General features: G+C 41.4%; 1 protein-coding gene across 7 annotated transcripts in view; it reads right to left on the bottom strand.

Moving 5' to 3' along the window:
- The window catches only part of Specc1 (sperm antigen with calponin homology and coiled-coil domains 1), a 293,053-nt gene that overhangs the window by 76,937 nt on the left and 193,058 nt on the right, over positions 1 to 23,058 (bottom strand). For 6 of the 7 annotated variants that reach the window (XM_031353951.1, XM_031353952.1, XM_031353953.1 and 3 more), the window contains 3 exons: positions 14,646 to 14,853; positions 11,027 to 11,100; positions 10,471 to 10,649 (listed from right to left, as the gene is read on the bottom strand). In XM_031353951.1, coding sequence (XP_031209811.1) covers positions 10,471 to 10,649; positions 11,027 to 11,100; positions 14,646 to 14,853 — 461 coding nt within the window. Of the gene's footprint in view, positions 1 to 3,371; positions 4,944 to 10,470; positions 10,650 to 11,026; positions 11,101 to 14,645; positions 14,854 to 23,058 lie in introns of those variants that run through there. The other variant, XM_031353958.1, reaches the window with a different exon arrangement.

Below are 23,058 nucleotides of genomic sequence, written 5' to 3'. Positions count from 1 at the left end.
TGATACTCATTTCAGTACTCCCTTAGTTCACTACTCCTCATGAAGAAGTTGGGAGCCCATCATCTGAGAATAGAAAGCCAAGGCCAGATGCCCCAGTGCATGAATGCGAAGGGTACTGTGTATGTCAGCCAAAGGGCAGCATTTCCCATCATCCTCTGTAGTTGCATCAGGCCCACTGGTTGGCTGCAGGTTCACCTTCTGTGTCTTACGTCTTAATTTAACATGCGTACACTTACATCTGCAATGACTTTCCCTTGAAATCTCCCCCTAGCTTCTCTAACCAGCCACTTACCTTGGTGGCTGTGGAACAGAGCTTTCAAGTGGTGCTGATTTTCTGCACCGCTTGGTGGTACTGCCTATTTTGGTCCAAGTACAAGTGAGCTCTTGTGTATTATGACTGTTAAGGTATTTACATGTTAACTCTACGTGGCAATGGTCACATCACATCGCTGATATGCTTTCAGAGTTGGCAGATTATTTGTAAAGAGGAGTAGTCCCATCAACCATAATGGAATAGAGTCCGGCTCCAGGCTTCTCACAATGCCACTGCAGGCTTCTGTGACTCCCCTCTACCCGTGTAGCTTTCAGACTTCAGCTCAGCTCACTGACATTTTGTTCTTTTATGTACTGACTCAATGCCTTTGCACATTCTTTACGCTTACCTGGGATGGCAAAATAATAAAATTATTAGTGTTTTAAACAAATCTAAAAGAAGTCTGTTACTCTTGTTCTAAGAAAAAAAGAATATGGGCCACCCATCCATCTCCAAAATTTTAACCCAGAATTGTTCCTGTCTAAAGGAAATACAGGGACAAAGAGTGGAGCAGAGACTGAAAGAAAGGCTGTCCAGAGACTTCCCCACCTGGAGATCCATCTCATATGCAGCCACCAAACCCAGACACTATTGTTGATGCCAAGAAGTGCTTGCTGATAGGAGCCTGATATAGCCATCTCCTGAGAGGCTCTGCCAGAGCCTGACCAATACAGATGAGGATGCTCGCAGCCAACCATCAGATTGAACATAAGGACCCCAATGGAGGAGTTAGGGGAAGGACTGAAGGAGCTGAAGGTGTTTGCTACCCCATAGGGAGAACAATATCAACCAACCAGATCCTAACCCCCCACCCCCCAGAGCTCCCAGGGACTAAACTACCAGCCCAAGAATACACGTGGCAGGACCCATGGCTCCAGCTGCATATGTAGCAGAGGATGGCCTTATCTAGCATTGATAGCAGGGGAGGCCCTTGGTCCTGTGAAGGTTCGATGCCCCAGTATAAGGGAATGCTAGGGCAGTGAGGTGGGAGTGCGTGGGTGGGTGGGTGGGGGAGCACCCTCATAGAAGCAGGGAGGGGGGAATGAGGTAGAGGGTTTACAGAGGGGAAAATGGGAAAGGGGAGAACACTTGAGATGTAAATAAATAAAATATCCAATAAAAAAAGAAAAAATGAAATATTTTATCTCAAGCATCAAATATTATCTGCTGAAAGTCACTTTCTAATTTTGGTATTAGCATACTGAACAAGAGAAAACAAAGTCAGGTAAAATGTTAACTTAAACACATCTTACTTTCTAAATCCCATCAAGAAGAACCAAATTAAGTTAAGCATTTTCCATCAGCAATAGAAACTAAAGAAGGGTACTATTTCCATAGCTTAAACTTTAATCCTAGTACTCAGGAGTCAGAGTCAGGCAGACAGATCTCTATGAGTTTGAGGACAGCCTGGTCTACATAGTGAGTTCTAGACCAGTCAGGGCTACATAGTGAGACCAAGTCTCAAAAAGCAGACAAAAGTTTAAGACTCTCAGCTACACACAATGTGTATCTATATATGGAGGAGGAATACTAAGGGCTTTCCCCCAGTTCCCTTATAAAGAGAGCATCATTACAGAATATCAGGGATATGAGCACTATCTAAAGAGCCCATAGAAGGATGATCCTGGGTCCAGGTCAGGAAATGTCACAGCCTACACCTAACAGGGACAATGACTAAGCAAAAGCAGACCCACAAATGTGGCTTCCATATCCAGGTTTCTCCAGAGAAGAAACTACATGCCAAGGAAATTTTCCCCCAAGGCAGAGTCTCACTGTGTAGCCCTAGCTGCCCTGGAACTATGTCCGCACTATGTAAACCAGACTGGCTTCCAAATCATAGTGATCCACCTGCCTCTGCTTCCTGAGTACTAGGAATAAAGGTGTGCACCACCAACACTCAGCAAGGATTTGTCTTCCTAGGTACCTTCTCCCACTGCATGCTATTTGAACTTCAATATACTTTGAGAGCTTTCCTTCTAGTTTATGATACAGTCGATGATTTAAAGAATCAGTATGCAAAGTGGTATATCCAGGCATAATCTACAGATACTCGGGGCCAAGGTCAGGCCCTGGCATACTCGTAGCTATTTAAACAAGAGTTTAGGATGAACAGAAACATCCTTTCATATAAAAACACAAAAAATGAAAAAACGTAAAGGTCCTCATCTATCAAAATACTTCATAAAATAAGAATCACATTTAGGAGAGAATAGTCCTTCATAAGTTTATGGAAGGAAAGAGACACTTGATAATATCTACCTTAAAATTTCATAAAACAGAAAAAAAAGATGAATAGGACAATTTTACTTACTGACTTTTTTGGGGGGCGGAGGGAGAAAGTAGTCCTGGCTGGCCTCAAACTTACTGGGTAAGCAAGGATAAGTACGAATTCTAGATCTTCGTGCCTCTAGCTCTCAAGGGTTGAATTGACAAGCATATAGCACCATGGCTAGCAAGCTGATAATTTTAAATGAAAGACTGAACTTAAATATATACACACACACGGTACAATAATCCCATTAATATATTCTGAAGCAGAACTAACTCAACAATTTGAAAGGAGGGCATATTTAGAAAGGCCTCCCTGAGCACAGGAAGCACAGATGAAATAAACAATGGAAAGTGACACTCCCATTCAGTTGGAAAAAATTATTCTAGTAATAAATTATTCTGGCTTGGCTGGCTATGCATATGGAAGAAAAAGGGCTGTATGTTACATCAGATTCAGTAAACACAGGGGGATCAAATGACTGGGTGTGAACATCTACATGTGTGTGAAGTAAAGAAAACTTAATAGAGTATTTACAAATACTGGAGTAGAAAAAAATCTTAAACACAAATAAAACCCCCAGAAACAAAGGAAAATACAATCAGAGTCTATTACATGAAGGTATTAAGGGCTTGAAGTAGTGAAGTGCATGCTATACACGTAGTCTCGAAGCTCCATTCTCAGCATGGTAAAACAAAAGTTCTGAAATTATATTCAAGCAAAATTTTCAAACAAAATTCATAAGAGCCCTCCAAAAAGGCTAGCAGTGATTAAAATGCAAACCACAGACTCTTCTAAATAACATTTATTTAGCATGTCATAAACACATATGAAAACATTCAATAGTGCCCAGAGGAGAGACAGATCAATACATAACTGCAAATACCGCTGTGCACTCGAAATTGAGCTTGCATCTTTCTCTTTATTTATATATGAAAAAATTTGGCACAAAAATTTTAAGTCATCTTAGAATTCTCAATCTGAAGAAAAGATCTTTTAGAACACAAATTCTAGTCCTATTTGGACAAGCCCAGCTAGTTTCTACATGATTTTTACAGAAGTTATCAATGTCTTTTCTTTCTCATTCCAAGCTAAATTTTTCTAATGAAATCTGTGTTCTCAACGTCAATACCTCAAAATGTCTTCCTGAGTTTAAGAATAATTCCCAATCTTAATTTTCCTTTTATTAGAGACTAACTCATATCTTCTAGAACGATGTAGCTAGAAACCCAACATGGATACACAGGAGCTGCTGCCCCTCACAAGAGGAGCCCGGTAGATTTTCACTGAGCTGCCTGCCCCTCACACGAGGCGTGCAGTAGGTTTTCATTGGAGTTGTCCTCTCATGGGAAGTACAGTAGGTAGATCTTCTCTGGCGCTGCCTCTCACAGGAGACGTGTGGTAGGCGCTTGCCTGATGGATTTGCTGAGTCAGATACAGGTCTTCACACACACACACACACACACACACATTTCCAAAAGTCAAATCACTTCCTGCATTCCAGACCACGGTGAGCTGTATGCTTCTGCACTGAGAGTCTTTTAAGTTTCCAGGGTGAGTTTCATTTGTGAGGCTTTTGTTGTGAGTTGTTCTTCATTAGTTTGTTAGGTTTCTACTGACGTTGTCACCTAACTACATCCTTTATCATCAACCAAATGTGTTTATAGTTAGCCCATCAGAGACTCTAGAAACCAACCAAAGCTTAGGGGTGGGTTCAAGTGAGGTAATGAAATGAGACCGCAGCTTTAGAAAGGCTCAAAGAAGCCTCAATGTTAGGAGCCGATCTTTAACTTCTCTGGTCTAAGGCACCATGCAGATGGCTTCTTATTTTGCTGTAAGTAGCTTGAATTCCAAGATTGTTGAATCCTATATTCAAGTGGGCAGCATAAAAGTAAACACCAGAAAGCAGAGCCCACATGGGTTGCTTCACCAATACCCCGGGCTTGCTATGCCACTATTCTCTTGATGTATTCTAGTTATATATGAAATTTTTTTTCACAAGACTTGTATTTTGTTTTCCAGAATTTCATTTTATTCTCCAGAAAGAGAGAGAGAGAGAGAGAGAGAGAGAGAGAGAGAGAGAGAGAGAGAGAGAAATGAATTTTATGAGAAAAAAGAGGGAAATATTTTTGACTGTGTGATCATGCAGTGAGTTGAAGGAGGAAACTAGAGAAACTTTGGTTGTAATGACTGTGTGTGGAATAGTGAGTGGCATAGGAGACAAGTGAGCTCTTTACACACTGGTAATCTCCTCTACAGACTCCCCCTTTCATATAGAAATGGCAGTAGTTTCCAATCATGGCAAGGGCTGGGCTTTCTTCCTTCCACCAAATGCTCTGCTAGCTGACAGAGACCATGGAGCTGTGAAGATAGAAATGGGAGGGAAGGCTGGTAAAGGAGTTATATAAGCCAATGGGAACTTTGTTTACAAACATAAGCACTACCAGCTTATCTGTCTCACAGAGAGGAGCTAATACCCATAATATGGCCAAATTTTCATTTCGATTGCTACAAAACAATTTTTGGAAGCCAGTGCTTTTTGGACTGAGCAAATGGCAAAAAGTCTAAAATGCTATAATTCTTCTCCTTCCACCAGAACTTCTCCAAGAACTGTCCTGGAGAAGTAGGGATGCACATCATCCCCTGACATTTGCAGAGTTTCATGCTTCCCTCTGCCATCAATGCCAAGAACAAAACAAAAAGATTTCTTTTTACTATTCTAGCCTAAGAAGTCTAAAGACTCAAGGAAGAACATATCTATATTTTCTCAAACAGGGAGAAAGGCATTTGTAGCCCTTTAGATTATAAGACTAGGCAAGGGTGTTAGCTCAGTGACAGAGCACTTGTGTAGCATGTACAAGGTCCTGGGCTTGATCCTCACAATCACACATACAGACTGAAACATCATAGATATATATCTAACATCATAACTGTATTTAACTATGAAAACATATGCAAGTGACTGAATTATGCTTGATGAGAAGACCAGAGGAGATGCCCAATTTCTACTTTAAGGGCCAAATGAAATGCCTGTGGGCCCAGTAATGCTAAAGTAACTAAGAAACTGCTTAGGAATTTCTATGGGAACTGGTCTTTCCACCAAGACCAGAGATTCAGTATCACAGCTGAGTTTCAAGTGTCATCTTTGTTATCCAAGAACATTACTCCTCCATCATACGCACATCTTCTCTAGCAGCAGCTATAGAAAGAACGCATGCTGTGTTGCTCTCAAATGTTAGAGCTTAATGGACAGGGTGGCACAGGCATACACAACGGACATTAGCACACAGCGCAGATGTTCACACTTAGTTAAAAGCCAGCTCCAGCAGGGTCTATATGGGACAGGCTACCATGCTTCACTTAATGGAGTCAGCATACGCACTGAAGACCATGTGTGATCCAGGGGGAGATGTAAGGATCAACACATATGAAGCAGAAAGATTTTATTGTGGAAGTGAATGCTGTTAATTGGCAGCAAATATTTAGTGTTTCTAATAGGTTATTTCTTGTAAAGAAGTCTTCCATGGGTGCCTACTGATACTATTATGATAAATGCTGAAAGAATGAAGCATGTCACTCTAAAAATAATTCCTGCTATTATTCATAACTCCTGTATGTGTACTGCTCATTATCAATACCTTTTTTTAGAAGTGCTGTATGTGGCCCCACAGAATATAGATGCCAAAAAGCCTATGTTCCTATTTCCCTATATCTGCTGAACTCTACAAAAGAGATTTGTTTATTTACTTATTTATCTATTTATTTGGGATTAAACCCCGAACTTGGTACATGCTAAACAAGCAATGAACCACTGAGGTACATCCTATCCCAGATGTGATGTTCTAATTTAAATGAGTTTTTATTTTAATGTCTAACTATTAATTATCCAGAGAAAGAGCCCTAACTCAGAAAGCTATATCTTATACTTTTATTCATTAATTTTTTATGTCCAGTAAAACAGAACATTTTCATGTTTATTAATAAAAACACATCAGCTTGTTTAAATTCTGGGAGAAAAATATCAGGCCTGGAAGTCAGAGCTAACATTTGGAGATGGTAATCCTTAAAGTTCTAAGGACTGCTTGGGAGAGAAGGCAGGGCTAGTTCTCGGGTTTCTGACTCAGCAGAGAACTGTCAGCTGAGCAGCCAGCCTCAGAATGGGAGAACCTGAAAGTACCTAGTCATAGTTCCTAATCTCAACAGTGAGTTAGAGCTACATGGGGAAGGGGGCAGTGCCAGCAAGACTGAGTTTAGAGAGATGGAGAGTTTACTCTTCATGACTTTTGCATATTCCTCTTTATACTTCATGTAACTTTTGTATTTATGATTGACTGTTGCTGTTAGAATAATGCATGCATGGATAGTCACAACTGCTTTAACTTATGCATTAAACCCTTTGACATCATAAAAAAGAATAAATTAACATCAATCCATCAGTATTAAGATATATGGGGGCATTTATGCATATATATGTATGTTTAGGTATTGTATATAATGTTTACATTTATACATGTATGTATATGTGTATGTGTGTATGTGTATTCACACACACATTTGAGGAGGAGCTGTATGTGGTGTATGTATATACACCTGTGTGTAGGTGTGCTCACCTGTGCTTGGATGTACAGAGATCAAAGATGTCAAGTGTTTTTCTCTACAGTTCTGTGCCTTACTCTATAAGACAGGATCTTTAAATGAACCTGAAGATTGCTGTTTCAGTGGCCATCCGCTGAACTTCTGACATCTGCCTGACTACAGATAGTGCCTCCCAACACTAGGGTTACAGGTATTTGTGCCTATGATCAGCTTTTTTAAGTGGTTTCTGGGAATTCAAATTCAGGTCTTCACCCTTTCAAAGCAAGCATACTTACCTACCAAGCCATTTTTCTAGGCCCCACTTTTTATGTTTCCCCCAAAGCAGGGTTTTTCTCTGTGTAGTCCTGGCTGTCCTTAGAATGTGCTCTGTAGACCAGGCTGACTTTGAACTCACAGAGATCCATGTGCCTCTGCCTCCTGAGTGCTGGGATTAAAAGCATGAGCCACCACCACCCAGGTTTTTGTCTTTTGTTTGTTGTTTGTTTTGTTTTTAAGAAAGGGTCTTGTAAACTTCAGGGCCTCAAATTCACTCTGAAGCCAAGGATGGTCTTGAACCCACCCCCTGTCTCTACCTCCCAAGTGACAGGATTTCAGCTATCCCCTAGCATACCTGGCAATTCCCTGAATAAGATCAATTATTCTGACTCTAAAATAAAAACATAATAGGGAGTGATGGCATGTGCCTATAGTTCTAAAACCTTGGGAAGATGAGGTAGGAGAATTACTTGAGTTCAAAACAAAACACTCTCAAACCTTCAAGCCATCCAAAGCACAGAAATTAAAAAAGAAGAAAAAAACCACACATTTGAAAATGTCCTGGGACTAAAGATGACTAGTGGGTTAAACTGTACCCTACTTTGTTCTGTACTCCTGCCCAGACTCCTCGTTCGTTCACCTATCGGCCTGATTCTATGTGATTCCTTTAAATGCCCACTTACGCAGAATGAGAGTATGAACTGCAAGCTCCATGTTATATCATGCTGCTTTTTCGATGTTCTTGTCTTCTCTCAGCTGTGCTTGCAGGACCTCATCAGAGAATCTCCGCAAGTTTTCTGGTTGTATCTCCTTCATTAATAAACCCTAGGGTTCTTATGAGATGACTGTCAAAGTCAACTTGGAATGTCAGGCAAGAACTTGTTCCACCGAAATGGAATCACTAAGTTATCGCAGGAGCTTTAAGGCTTTGAGCTGGTTTCCATTTTCGCTCCTATGGTAGGTTCTGGGAGGAGCTGAGTTACCAGCCAGTAATTTTCAAAAAGTCAATTCTTGAAGGAGGCCACTCGTGAGAAGCATAAAGTCCAATGAGAACCTATCAGCAGCAGTTGTCCCATGTCTTGCCAAATAGCAGACAAACACTGTGAAGCGGAATGGTTTTCAGTAGCATGTCCTCTCTGTTGTCAGTTCTAAAGTCTTGAAAGGTTCTATGATAAGTTGCTAGATTTGAGTGGCTGGTTTAAAATGTTCAGGAAAATAAAAATTGGTACATGTTTTTAAAAGAAAGCTGAAGGAGACAGAATGTAGTACACAGAGCCCTACACTTTCAGGACACAGGTGAAGGTTTCCCATTACCTCAGTGTTTCAGAAGGGATCTGAGAACCTACGCAGGAAATGCAACATCTTGTACAATAATCTGCATAGCCACCACAGAAATGTAGAGCCTGTCTTTTATAAAACAATAATTTTTAAAATAATGCAAATAGCAAGCAATGCAAGTTACGGCTTGGTTCCTCTTCCAAACACATACAATGTGGAAGCAAGACAGACAGACAGACGATGAAAGCAGGCACAAAGGCAAATAGAGAGCCCTGGGATCACATCAGACATCTTCATTTCCTGCTCTCCTTCTGACTAAAACATAACAAGTCAAAAACCCCAGAACCATCGTGTCCTTTGGTGTCCAGAAAATAAAGCTGGGCTATGAAATAAGGGTCACGACTTTCCAAGAGAGAACTGTGGAGCTGACTACATGAATCCTTCTCCAGCCAAACCAAGGAACAAGCATAAGTGTAATAGATTTTGTAGAGAATCTAAAAGACTTCTAAGAACAGAATTGTGAGATGAATCTAACTTTCCCAATGTTATAAAACTCATGATAATTGATCAGACCCTAAAGCTCAGAAACAAGTCAACAGGCAGCCCTTCTAATCCTGGAAAGCACAAAGATTAAGGCAACTTCCATAGACTAATATTTAGAACCAAATTAAATTTGACTTTAAAAGACAGTATTTTATATTTGAAAACATTTAGATTTTCAAAATAATTTCTGAACACCCAAAATTCTCAAAGTTCACATTAGGGGAAGATACCACATTACCGAATGCCAAAAATGCTGTGGATAATCTGTAAATCCGTAAATCTCACTTCAATTTTAGATTTTATTGATTTTTATGGGTATGAGTATTTAGTCTGCATGCATGCCAGTGCATGTGCATGCCTGGTACCCTCTGAGGCCAAAAGAGGGTATCAGATCTCCCCTGGGACTGGAGTTACAGATGGTTGTGATCTACCACGTAGTTGGCTAGCAATCAAACCTGGGTCCTCTGAAGAGCAGCCAAGACTCTTAACTGCTAATTCAAGCCATCTCCCTACTTGAATTTTATATACCAATCAAAACTTCAAGTTTGCTTTAGGAACACCTTCCTCTTAAACATGACTGGGCAAATGTATTGTGAGGCACCTGATATGGGGGCTGGGGATGAAGCCTGGTGAATTAACTATGTATCTGAGGATAACTTGAACACCTAATTTTCCTGCCTGCCTTCCAAGAGCTGGAATTACAGGTACCAGGCACCCCTGGATCCAGTGGAAACATGACTTCTGTTGTTTCTTTGTTTTGTTTGAGGCAGGAACATAAGGTAGCTTGGGCTCCCTATTTAGACCTTGCTGGTCTCCCACTTGCTTCTATCCCTGAGCGTCTTCTCCCTCTGGAACGCCTCTATCTTTCTGAAAAAGCCCGTGCGATTGGCAATCAAGAATTACATCCCTGGACTGGTAGGAATGGCTCCTTTATCTGATAGGAGTTTTCCTCCATAAAGTCATTTTAGCTTTTCCTGATGCACGTGACCTAGGTAAGTTATCATTTAAGAGTGTGTTCTCCCTATGCAGACAAATACTAAAATCTAACAAGTGCCCCTTCTTTAAACCTATGAGAACAGTTGGCTAGATTTCTTTCCTTCACATATAAGTGAAGAGTTTTTCCTAAAATCCTATACGCACACTGATCAAGAGAGAAGCAAAGCACTGACTATGTGCCCATCTGATCCACGGAAGTGTGGCTCTTCCTGTGACCCACCTGCTGTGCCCCTGCATGTCCCCCAGTTCCTTCTGCAGCCTGGCATTTTTCTCTTCCTCCTCCAGCAACCTCCTCTTCACAGTGCGTAGTTCCTGCTGAGCCTCGCACTTGATGTCGTTGGCCACTACCACTGCAGTCTGCAGGTCTGCCTGGAATCGCCTCCATTCCTCTGTTTCCTCCTAAAAATGACAGAATCCATGTTAGCTCAGACACTAGGGAAGTGGGGTGGGGTCTCTATGCAGGGGTTCCTGAAGTTTAGTTCCTGAAAATCAGTCAAGCAGAAAGACTTGGCTTTAATGGTGCCTCACTACTTGAAAGAGGCACAAGAGGTAACTCCTTGATGGCACAGAATTCTTTGTAACTAAAAACTGAATGATTGCTTTAGTTTCATTTCCTGCCAGGAAAAAAAAAGTATGGCTCAGGTTATGGCTTGGAGATAGATGTTCTAGGAAAAGCTGGCTGGAGAGTGTAACAAAGTATCTCCCCAATGTTTCCAACCTAAGACAGAAATACTGTCCAGCAAGATGGTAGAGGAGACTCCTGGTCTGCGGCTTACCTTTATCTGCTTTGTTAGGGTCTTTAATTGCCTCTCTAGGTCTGACTTCTGCTCCTCCAGCTTGATCACACTGCCTAAAAGGAAATGAGTAAGACAGAGTTACAAAGTTGCAAGGCTCTGGCTCAAGGTAAGCTACAAAGCAAAGGGGGCAGCTCTGGAGGCAGCAGGCTTAAAACCCATCCCACTACAGTAAGTTATGTTGTAAGGGCTCTAAAGACAGAACTAGAAGCAGTCCTCCAAGGCAGGAAACTGGATGGCATGCCAGTGGTTCGTTCTTAGGTTAGAACCCCAGAAGGGAAGTTGTACATGCTCTCCTGCAGCACTATGGGAAGAGGCTTGCCTTGGACCTCCCTGCCAGTCACAACCTTCCTGAAGAGTCTTTCTTACTGAGATTCGGATGGCTTTGGTGTGAAAGAAGATTCTTCTGATTATACTCCTGTGACTTTGAAAGTAGTCTCTAGAGTCACCATTCTTAGCCACAATTAACTCTGAAAACTATGTATGGCAGACATGCAAGCATAAGCTCTAGACCCATGGGCCCAGAATTTCTGACAACAGCCAGGATCTAGGCCCACAGACATCAGAACAGCTCCACAGTGGCACACCCACCTCTTCCTAATACAAAGTCTGTCCCTTGTTCTCCCTGCCTCCAGTTCTCTCTACAATGCAGCCAGAGCCATTTAAATTTAAGTATTAATATGTCAATCACCAAGCAAAAATTCCTAGTAGTTGTCTATTAAGGATATGAATCAAACCAGGCATAGTGGTGCATCCTAGTACCTGAGTCACAAAGTGACTTTGTCAAAAAAAAAAAAAAAGAAAGAAAGAAAAAAGAAAGGATGGGGGGAGGAGAGAAGAGAGGAAAGGAGAAGAGAGAAGAGGAGAGAAGAGGAGAGGAGAGGAGAGAAGAGGAGAGGAGAGGAGAGAAGAGGAGAGGAGAGGAGGGAAGGGAAGGGGGAGAGAGGGGAGGATATGAATCAAATCTCCAGAGAAGGTTAGAATGCACTCAGTTACATCCTGCCCCAGAGGTTGTTCTGAATCAGCTTGTGGGGCCTGAGGGTTTGTGTTTAGGGTCAATGTCACAGAGTAAGAAGCCCCCTCCTTTATTTCTTCTTGTTTTGTTTGTCTTTCAAGAATCTCATGGCAGGAAGGGATTAATCTAAGGCAGGTTTTGAGTGTCGCTGTCTTCCTGACACAAATATACTTTAATAATACCTTAATATCCCTGACAGGAGTTTAAAAGCTTCTCAGAAGACAGTCTGTGTTATTTTCAGTCTCAGATATATTATGATATAATCACTAGATTCAGGCCTGAAATTTGCTCTGGACATTAATTATATACTTGTTTTCTTGGTGTGTCTGGGCTGACTTTTAAGGATTTAGGGACAATACAACCTCATTCTCCACTGTGCTAAATCACAAAGCAAAACAAAACAGGGCTTGTCCCCTTTGACCTTGTTCTTTACAAAGAGGGTGTTATGTTTGGGAACAGGCCATGGCCAGATATTTAATTGCATTCTCAAGAATTGCTATTAAACCTGGGTGACACTGAGTGTCACTGCTCTACAGTCCATGACAAAGGCAATGAGCACTGCCCCTCTGGTATTAGTCAATTAATCCAGGCACACAGCACACAATCAGCTCCCCTCACAGAAACCACTGTGCTCAGTCAACAAGGGAATACCGAGCTGTCGCTTCCCATAGAAACGCAGTGCTGGATTCTATAGGTCACAGTTTTCACCGTCTACCATGGTATCTGCACACCAGAGTCCTTGTAAGACAGGCCAGTTCCATGAGCATCGGGATGCTTTTTTTCCCTCTACTTTCTGCAATCCCGAATTGGTATTTTAAACACTTTTCTGTAGCTTTCTGACCTATGCAACCTTTCTTGCCTGTAAGCATCCTTTCCCTTATGCCTAATTGGTGTATGACAGGATTTACTGCTCTTCTAGCCCTGGGCTATGTTACAATGAATTCTTTTTGTCTGGCATTGTGACACTACTATCCATGACACTGTCAACTACTGATCTTCATTCCATGAACCTTCAAAGTTCCTTGCTTTCCCATCCTTTCCATTGCTTCAACATCAGTGAAGATGTATCACTGTGCATAACAGATATCTCCCCAGCACTTTTCAAAGAAGCCTAATGTTAGCATCGGAGAACGACGGTCTCCTCTGTGTGGATATACTGGACTGCTGTCTGACACTGAGCTCATAGTCACCATCATAAAAGCTCAGGCCTGACCAATATTATCTAACACACCTATTTCTGTAGATACATCACAGCCTTCTGCACTTAGGGACAGTAGACAGCACTTTAGCATTACATCTGGGAACATTTCAAAAAAAAATCATGAAAAAAAGTACAATAGTGTTTTCTTTTGTTTTTAAATAGGATCATATGTTAAAAACACTCGTGGGTTGGTGAGATAGCTCAGTGGGTAAAAACACATACTACCAAACCTGACGACTGCGTTTGATCTCAGGGAACCATGTGGTAGAAGGAAAGAACCAACTCCCACAAGTTGTTCTCTAACCTCCACACCCAAAATAAATAAAATGTAAAAAACAAGTATTTTTAAAGAAAAAAAGAGCTACTTGTACATAGCATCACAATTCAGACCAGAAAGTAGAGGTGTCTTAGCTTAATTTCTCCTGAGAACAGAAGTTTTTCTGACGTTTTCTCTGACTTTTCACCTCTTTCCATACTTCCCCAAATCAGAAAGGTGTTGTAAGCACCAATCTAGGGATACAAGTATATTCTAGTGAGCTGGTGAATTGGTGAATTCAGGAATACAGAATCTGTGAGTACCAAGGCTGACTGTACATGGTAGAAAACTTCTCAGGCAACTAAGCTAGTCTTAGTAGTAACTAGTGCCATACAAATCTTTGGCTTTTTTAAAAGACTTTTGTTACAAAAGCAAAGCTCATTAGGTATGATATTTGATCAGGTTGATTTAGACAAAACAAAGGAAGTTTAATCTCTTAAAAAAATGTCTTTGCCCACTCAAAGCAGTGAGCTCCTAAAGCCATATTCTGATGTCTTTGGAAGCCAAGTGGCTAACAACTGTGAGAAATCCCACAACCTCCCATCAATGAGAACATTGAAGACAGCTACAGTGTACTTATGTATAATAATAAAAATCTTTGGGCTGGAGAGAGCTGGGCCAACCAGAGGGGGGAGAGGTCCTAAAATTCTGGACTTGAACACAGGTACAATGGTTTGTTTCACTCTGAGTAGATCACCTATCTCTCATCCATCGGACAGTGCAAGACAACACACTGTTGATACAAAGGCAGTAAATAATTTACTCTAAAACCCTGATGGTCATCCATAGGGGAAAATGCCTCCCACAGTCACAGCAGAATTCAAAGTCGGCTTGGTTGTCTAGAGGTGGAGCCTGCAGGGTGCTGCACAGGTAGGTAGGTACACCTAACACTTCCTAAATGCCTCTTGCAAGAGTTGCAGTCATCTCGGAGATTACTGTGTGTTTCTTAAATGCTGTTCTCTTAGGAAGGTGACACAGGGCTCACAAGACAGGCTCCTCTGACACCCTGGCTACCAAACATCCTCAGAAACTCCTTTGTCGCACCCTTTTCAGGCTTGACTTCACTTACTTTCCAGCTCACTGATGAGTTGATTATTGTGTAACTTGACGGCACGATGCTGTTCCACCTGGTCTTCTAATTCAAATATGGTTTCTTTCATGTCTTTGATTTCTGCGTCACTTTCTGAAGCTTTCTCTTGTAATTTTAGGCTGGTTCTGCTCAGCTGTTCTGCTTGATGATCACAGACCTCTTTCAGGTAAGAATAATCTTTCTCCATCTAGAGAAAAAGGAATATTGTGTCAGTTTAACAAAAACAAAAACAAAACAAAAAAAAACCACTCTCACAGGTCGGTAGAAGACTTGTTGGACGCCCTGGCATATGCTACTTTTTGTAGTTGTTCAGTTTGGGAACAGCCAAGGCTATAAATGTTAAGAGATGCACAACGTGTCCAAGGAGTCCATGCCCCTTTTTATAAGCAGAAAGAAAGGGACTCCTAGTATAGGCAACTCTTTCCCTTCCCAAGGCAGAACAGAGACTCATGAAAACCTGGCCACGCTAAGCTCACATTCTCTGCACAGCAGCGCCCTCTGCTGGTGAGATTCAATATTCCTGAAGCCTGAGCTACAGGATAATCTCAACCTTCTTTGGAAAAATAAAACAGAAATAAATGTAACAGAAGACATGCTACATAAAAATCTGAATGTTCTGGAAACAGAAAATCCTTCCATTAATTTCACTTGCTCAACTTTAATTACACACATAGAAAGAAACAAGATAATGATGCACTTGAGTTTAACAATTAAATTTTGCCATATTTGCTGAATCTTTTAATTCAATAAAATGTGTTAATGCCTCAACTTTTCTTTCCATTTCAGCAAGTGACAGACATTGTTCTAAAGTTGGTGTGTGGTCATTCTGTGAAGGGTTTCTCACGCTTATTACACATGGGTATAAGTCCTTGATAATACATAGGCTTGTAGAGGTATTATAAAACTTTTAAACTTTGGTTGTATGTGTGTGTTGATTTGGAAGTATTACACTGCAGTATGTAATATGCCTTTGTCTTATATTGACAACACTTATTGTACTATTTTAACATAATTTTAAATGTGAGTACATACAGACTGATACATATTACAAGAGATTATTTGTATATGTGGTGTATGTATTTTCACATGTATGTGGGTACATGTGTGGGTGCATATGTTTGCATAAATGTACGGTGGTCAATGTTTTCCTTGATCTCTCTCCATGATAGATACGGAGGTAAGATCCCTCACTTGAACTCAGAGCTAGCTAATAAGCTAGTCTATCGAGTTGGTTTGCTATGGGAAGCCCCAGTCTCTCTACCTCTTGAGATTATAGGCAAGTTATCATGCCAACCCCACATTTACCTGAGTGCCAGGGATTCAAATTCTGGTCCTCATACTTACACATGCCCACATATATACGTGAAAATACATCTACCACACATACAAATAACCTGTTGTAATATGTCTCAATCTGCAAATATGAACATTTAAAATTATGTTAAAATAGTATAAGCATTGTCTAGTACTCAAATCATCCACTGACCAATCTATTAGTTGGCACTACATTATTTTAATTACCACATACTGGAAATCCACTGCTTGAAACCCCATTTTATTATTATTAAGAAAATGCTACAATAAACACTGCCCCTTTTCTATAGCAATTTAACTGACATTAATAAATACTTTCCAGGCAATATAAACTTGATATGCAATAGATTTCTTTCTATTTTTTTTTTTAAGTGTAGGGTATTTGCATCAATAATTTTTTTCCCAGTTGCAGTTCTGGCTGGGAACTCTATAGGAATAGGGATCTGGTCGACTTTTTTCACAACAGTACACAGAACCCTCTGCACATGCACAGTGCTAGGCATGTGTATTTGATGAATGGATGAATAAAACAGTACAAGATGATCCTGTGGTGTTTTGCACTCGGGAAAGTAGGACAGACGGACAGGTAAATGGATGGATGGGAAAATGAGGAACAGCCTCAGGACCAACACAGATCATGTAGCCTGAGCTAAGGGTCTGCACTGATATTTAAAAGTCACACTTCGTTTACAAAAGCATGTGGCCCTGCACTGTGCGTATATATCACGGCAGGCTGCTGTCAAAACTGAAAGCTGCGGAAGTATACCAAAATGGCGCAGGGCACCGAATCTGAAGCTTAATGCCAAGATTTAAATTCCAATTCTGCCAAATCAAGGTGTGTGTGTGTGTGTGTGTGCTTTAATTTTATGATTGCCATTTGGACAGTGTCTTTATGTAACTTAGGTGGGTTAAGTACTCAACACTGTTCTGTTTCAGCTCCCAGTCCTGGATCACAGCAGGCTACACCATACACAGTTGAACCTTGTATTTTTTCATTCCTTTGCCTCAGTTTCCTTGTTTGAACAATGGAGGAGGTTTAATGAAATAATGCATTTACAGTTTATCAGTGACAGGTACAGTTTAACTTTGCCTTATATAGTAAGCACTCAATAAAAGCCATTCCCTTCTTCCAGAATAACCTTATGTCTTATGCATAAGTAAGACATAATAATGTGAATTAACAGTAAATATAGGTCTATTCAACCATGAGAGTTGGTCGGTGGAAAAGCCTAGAAGTCTTCTATCTTATCAATGGTTACTTTATAATACATAGAAAAATGACTTTTTTTTTTTTTTTTTTGATTGTGGTACACTGTGTAGGTGCTGGAATTGGTTGTGTAGAGGTGGAGGATATTCTGGAAGAGTTCTTAACCACTTAGCCATCTCTCCAGCTCTGAAGCCCTACATTTTAGATGTTAGAAAGCTAATGTCTAAAAGGCAGCATTGGAAGGTAAACTTTAAAGTCTTATGGGCTCATGGCTGGACTCCTCAGGCAGAAGCATGCCACCCGGAGCCCAGAAACATGCCCATGACTAGCAGGAGATGCTGTGGGCACTGAGGAGGAAAGCGGCTAAGCATCCTGAATGAGGTCTGAGTGCAGCCGAGACTGCTGACCCTCAGGGGCTCTGGTTGTATTTCCTATACAGCATGATTGTGAGCACTAAGGAGTGGTATGCGTGGGGAAGGGACAGAAGTGCAGAGCATGAGAGCTGCTGAGCCTACAGATCAATACTGTCTCAACGCAGTCACTTCTTTCTTGATAGGAAACACATGCTCCAAGCTTAAGGAAATAATCCAGACTTTGTTGGTTTTGTTACTGTTGTTATTTATTTGTTGTTTTATTGAGACAGAGTCTTGCTCCATATCTACATAGTCCTGGCTGTCCTGGAGCTCACTATTTAGATCAGGCAGAGCCATCTGCCTCTACCTCCAAAGGGTAGGGATTAAAGGCCTATGCCACTACAGCCAGCCAAAAAACTTTGTTTTTTAAAAGAGTAGTTTTACCATTTCATCTCATAGGGACACTCACTAAAATAACAAGAAGATGCTATTATTTCCAAGTTACATTCATTTTACAAATTAGCAAACATATATAGGGAAATTAGTCAAAAAGAAGAATGTGGGCTGGAGAGATGTCCCAGAGCACATACAGTTCTTCCAAAGGACCTGATTTTGGTTCTCAGATCCCACACTGGGTGGCAACTTTAGCTCCAAGGGATCTAATAACTTATTCTGGCCTCCACAGGTACATTCGCACAAGTGGCATATCCGCACACATACACAAGTAAACAATTTTAGAAAATTCAGCAACCAAGCAGCAGAGAACAAAGCCCTGTGTTTATGACCACCAGAGTTGTAAAATGCCTTTTTGTAATCCTGGCCTTTCTGCTGCCTACCAATGCAAACCTTGAGTTTAGTTTTTCTAATTTGGGAACTCAACTATCAGATATCCAAACATGGTTTTTGGTGATTTCTTTGAAAAAGAGAAATCACTTCCAAGCTCAGCAAGTATCTTTCATCTTTGAAAACCATTTAGTCAGATTCAAACAGATCACCAAGATTTCTTGGTGACAGGACATCAAGAGTCCTCCCTGATTCACCATCTAAATCCAGGTATCGACCCTAGTGAGCTGTGGGCAGACCAGGCTGGAATCTTAGCAAGTGTTACCACTTCCCCCAAGCTTTGGGACATTTTTGAACTTGGGGAAAAAAAGTACTGTTGTAGGTCAGTTTCCTTGGAAATACTTGGAGAAGGACGTGTGCATACAGGAAATATTTTTAGGAGTACTCCTGATCCTCAGTGTGGAAAAGCCATGAAGCAGCAGAGTTGTGACACTACCTCATGATGGCATCCACTGACGTCTCTGGGAGAGGGCCACACCTAACATTCATTCCCTTTTTATCCACCCAGCTGTAAAGGCCCTGGTCTTTATTTTCTCAATGGATTAGCCATATGAAACACCACCCAGATAGGGCCATCTTGGAAGAGGCTCCAATTAGGGGCTGTCAGAGGTCACTGATCCTCAATAGTGGAGTGAAAGAGAGTGGGAGTCCTGGGTGGAGATGTTAGAAGGTTGTGTTGCGATATGCATATCTGGAATCTCTCCCACAGGAGAGAGGTAAATAACTGGGTGTGATGGTTTTAAAACTGGGTGACTGGATTACATGGAATAATGATTTTTGTAAGACGAATCCATACAGGCTTCTTTAGTTTATTATGATGAGCTAGCACTATGGCCATCAAGCTGGAGATCAACTACAATCCAAGGCCTTATCATAGCACAAACTAGCCCCAGGACAGAGAATGCAGAATAATGCAAATAAGGAAACAAATTTAACGGCCAATACAGCATTATCACCAATACATAAGGAAGCAAAAATCCAGTACATTAAGAGTAAAAGCATGGTGTGAGATGAAAATGGAGTCTAAGTATTTTAGTTTACTGCTGGGTTTTGTAGGTTCTGATGGCAAAGACAGCATCTTGAAAAATCAGACTCTGCCTTTGATGAATCATTTCATATTCTATTCAAATAATCACACACAAATTACAGAGCAGGGCAGGATTAGAGCTAGGTCACTGCAATAAATTCTGAATAAATTCTAGTAACACTGAACTTGTGTCAAGAGTGCTGTCAGAAATGAGCGCATGGAGGAGGGGACGCCCAGAGGAAGAAGTCTGGCTTGTAAAGCAGCTGCTTCTAGATGTGTCTACATGTCAGCTCGGAGGCTTTGCTTTGGCAGCATTAAGGATGAACCCGGGGCCTTGCCATGTCCAGCCAGAGGAGTCGACCATTCTACTAAATTTGGTTATTATTATACTGTCCATTGAGTAATTAAGAATACCAAAAACAAAACAAACAAACAGAGAACAAGGAAGTTACAAATTCTACCTACCCTTTTCTCTTCTTTAAAAATTATTTCATTTTTATATCGATGTCTATGTACCATGAGCATGCCTGCTACCCACAGAGGCTAGAAAAAGGTATCAGACCTCCTGAAGCTGAAGTTACAGACAGTTGTAAGGACCATGTGGGTGCTGGGAACTGGACCCAGGTCTCCTGGAAGAGCAGCCAGCGCTCCTAACCGCTGAGCCCTCACGCTAGTCTTCTCCTACCCTTTCCAATAGTGCTTCCTCCACCAGAGTTTAACTTTGGAAACCTCAGAGTGCACATCAGAACATTATTATTAGATACATTTTTACTGCTTCTGAAGGGAAGGAGGGCCAAAGAGAAACAAACTTTGACATAGGAGGTACTTCGTCCTAGAACAGCCATCAACATGAGGTCAGTGACTGTAGGGACAAGAGCGGATGAAGCCTTGGTGAGTGTCTGAACGTTGCTCCTGCTCCCAGACAGCTCTCCTCACGTTTGGATTCTATGCGCTTTCTCAGGAAACAGCACAACCACCTTCACAGTCATCCAGGCCTAGTGAATAGCTCTTTCTGCAATCCCCAATAACAAATCAGTACTCAGCAAACGCTACTGGGCCAAACTCCTAGTCATCGAAATGTCTCTCCATTCCCTGTCTTCCCATCCCAGCTGAGTCAGCCCTTGGCTTTCTCCTCTGAGGCCAGATAACCTTTCTCAACTATAAATGTATCATCATCATCATCATCATCATCATCACCACCACCACCACCACCACCATCATCGGATTTTCAAGACAGGGTTTCTCTGTGTAGCCCTGGTTGTACTGGAACTCACTCTGTAGACCAGGCTAGCCTCCCACTCAGAGATTTGCCTGCCTCTGCCTCCAAGATGCTGAGATTAAAGACATATGCCACCATCACACACTTTTTTTTTCTTTTTTCAATAATTAGTTTTTAAAATTTCACAGACCAGGCCATCATCAAGCCAACACAGGATAAAGGCACCTGCCACCAACCCTGACTTGAGTTTGGTTCAGAGAACCTGTGTGGGGATGCAGACTCTGACCTCTACGTGTAAGCTGTGGCACACGTATCCAAAGCAAAGTAAATAAATTATAAACATTTTAAAAAGAAAAACAAAACAAAACAAACAAAAAGCCCTCAAACCAACTAAATGGATTTCACAAAATTAAAACGGAAAAGTGGGCTTCAAGAGACATTATTTAAGACAATGAAAAATAACTTTAATGTTTAACTGAATGGATAAGCAAAAGACAGCATATCTGTACAATGCACTATTAGTTAGGAAAAAAAAAAAGAATGAAGACGTGACACAGTGACACATACCACCCACGGATTCACCTTGGGGAAACAAACAAACAAAACCATGAAGAAAGCCAAAGACAAAAAGCAGTGATGAATGATTACTTGAAAAGCCAGCAGCGTCAAACCTAAAGATCCTGAAAGCAGACTGCAGGCTGCAGAGGTTAGGAGGGACATGGCTTCGGGAGTCACCTGCTAATAGGTTCAAAGTTTCCTCATGGGGAGATAAGAGCCATCAATCAGCCTGCAGTGAGTGACCCTGCACAGCCACATGAACATACTAGACAGCACTGATCTGTTCACTTTGGAATTACAGCTCAGTAAACTAAAATTCCTTCCCCTCCTCTCTTTTCCTTTTCTCATTCTTCTTCTCCTCTTGCTCCTCTTCCACATATTTTTGGGTTAAGAGTCACTATTTAGCTGGCATCGAAGACATAATCCCCTTGCCTCAACCAACCAAGTACTTGGGATTACAGGCATGTAACCATCATGCCTAGCCCAAACCACTTTCCCAGTGGTTCTTTCTTTTCTCTCTTTTTTTCCTTTCTTGCTTTTCTTTCTCTTTCCCTTCCTTCCTTCCTTCATTCCTTTCTTCCTTCCTTCCTTTCTTTCTTTCTCTCCTTCTTTCTTTTCTGCAAAGCTCTTGGCCTTATCATAAGGGAGTAAAGTTCTCCTAGTAACAGGACTTTGCTTTCTCTGAACCAAAGGTTGTTGGTTTTAACACCAGTTGTTAGATCTGTTCTAAACACGTTCCTCCCTCATCTTTGATTTTAAAAGGCAGTACAAGTCCATGATCAAGAATACATGTAATAAGGACACATGTTCCCACTATGTTCATAGCAGCCTTATTTATAATAGCCAGAAGCTGGAAAGAACCCAGATGTCCCTCAACAGAGGAATGGATACAGAAAATGTGGCACATTTACACAATGGAGTACTACTCAGCTATTAAAAACAATGAATTCATGAAATTCGTAGGCAAATGAACTAGAAAATATCATCCTGAGTGAGGTAACCCAATCACAGAAAAACACATATGGTATGTACTCACTGATAAGTGGATATTAGCCCAGAAGCTTGGAATACCCAAGATACAATTCACAAACCACATGAATCTCAAGAAGAAGGAAGACCAAAGTGTGGATACTTTGGTCCTTCTTAGAAGGGGAAACAAAATACCCATGGAATGAGTTACAGAGGCAAGTGGAGCAGAGACTGGAGGAAGGACCATCCAGAGACTGCCCCACCTGGGGATCCATTTCATATACAGTCACTAAACCCAGACACTATTGTGGATGCCAACAAGTGCTTGCTGACAAAAGGCTGTTATAGCTGTCTCCTGAGAGGCTCTACCCGTGCCTGAAAAATACAGAGGTAGAGGCTCGCAGCCAACTATTGGACTGAGCACAGGGTCCCCAGTGGAGAAGCTAGAGAAAGAACCCAAAGAGCTTAAGAGGTTTGCAGCCCCATAGAAGGAACAACAATATCAACTAACTAGTACCCCCAGAGCTCCCAGGGACTAAACCACCAACCACAGAGTACACATGGTGAGACTCATGGCTCCAGCTGTATATGTAGTAGAGGATGGCCTTGTCGATCATCAATGGGAGGAGAGGCCCTTGGTCCTGTGAAGGTTCAATGCCCAGTGTAGTGGAATGCCAGGGCCAGGAATTGGGAGTGGGTGGGTTAGTGAGCAGGGGAAGGGGGAAGGGGATAGGGGGCTTTCGGAGGGAAAACCAGGAAAGAAAGGAGATAAAATTTAAAATGTAAATAAAGAAAATATCTAATAAGAAAAAGAATACCAGCCGGGTGGTGGTGACACATGCCTTTAATCCTAGCACTTGGGAGGCAGAGGCAGGCAGATTTCTGAGTTCAAGGCCAGCCTG

The sequence above is a fragment of the Mastomys coucha genome, unplaced genomic scaffold (genome assembly GCF_008632895.1).
Source record: "Mastomys coucha isolate ucsf_1 unplaced genomic scaffold, UCSF_Mcou_1 pScaffold5, whole genome shotgun sequence".
Classification (NCBI taxonomy): Eukaryota; Metazoa; Chordata; class Mammalia; order Rodentia; family Muridae; genus Mastomys; species Mastomys coucha.
Note: the sequence above shows the minus strand (reverse complement) of the source record. Positions and strands in the feature narration are given on the sequence as shown.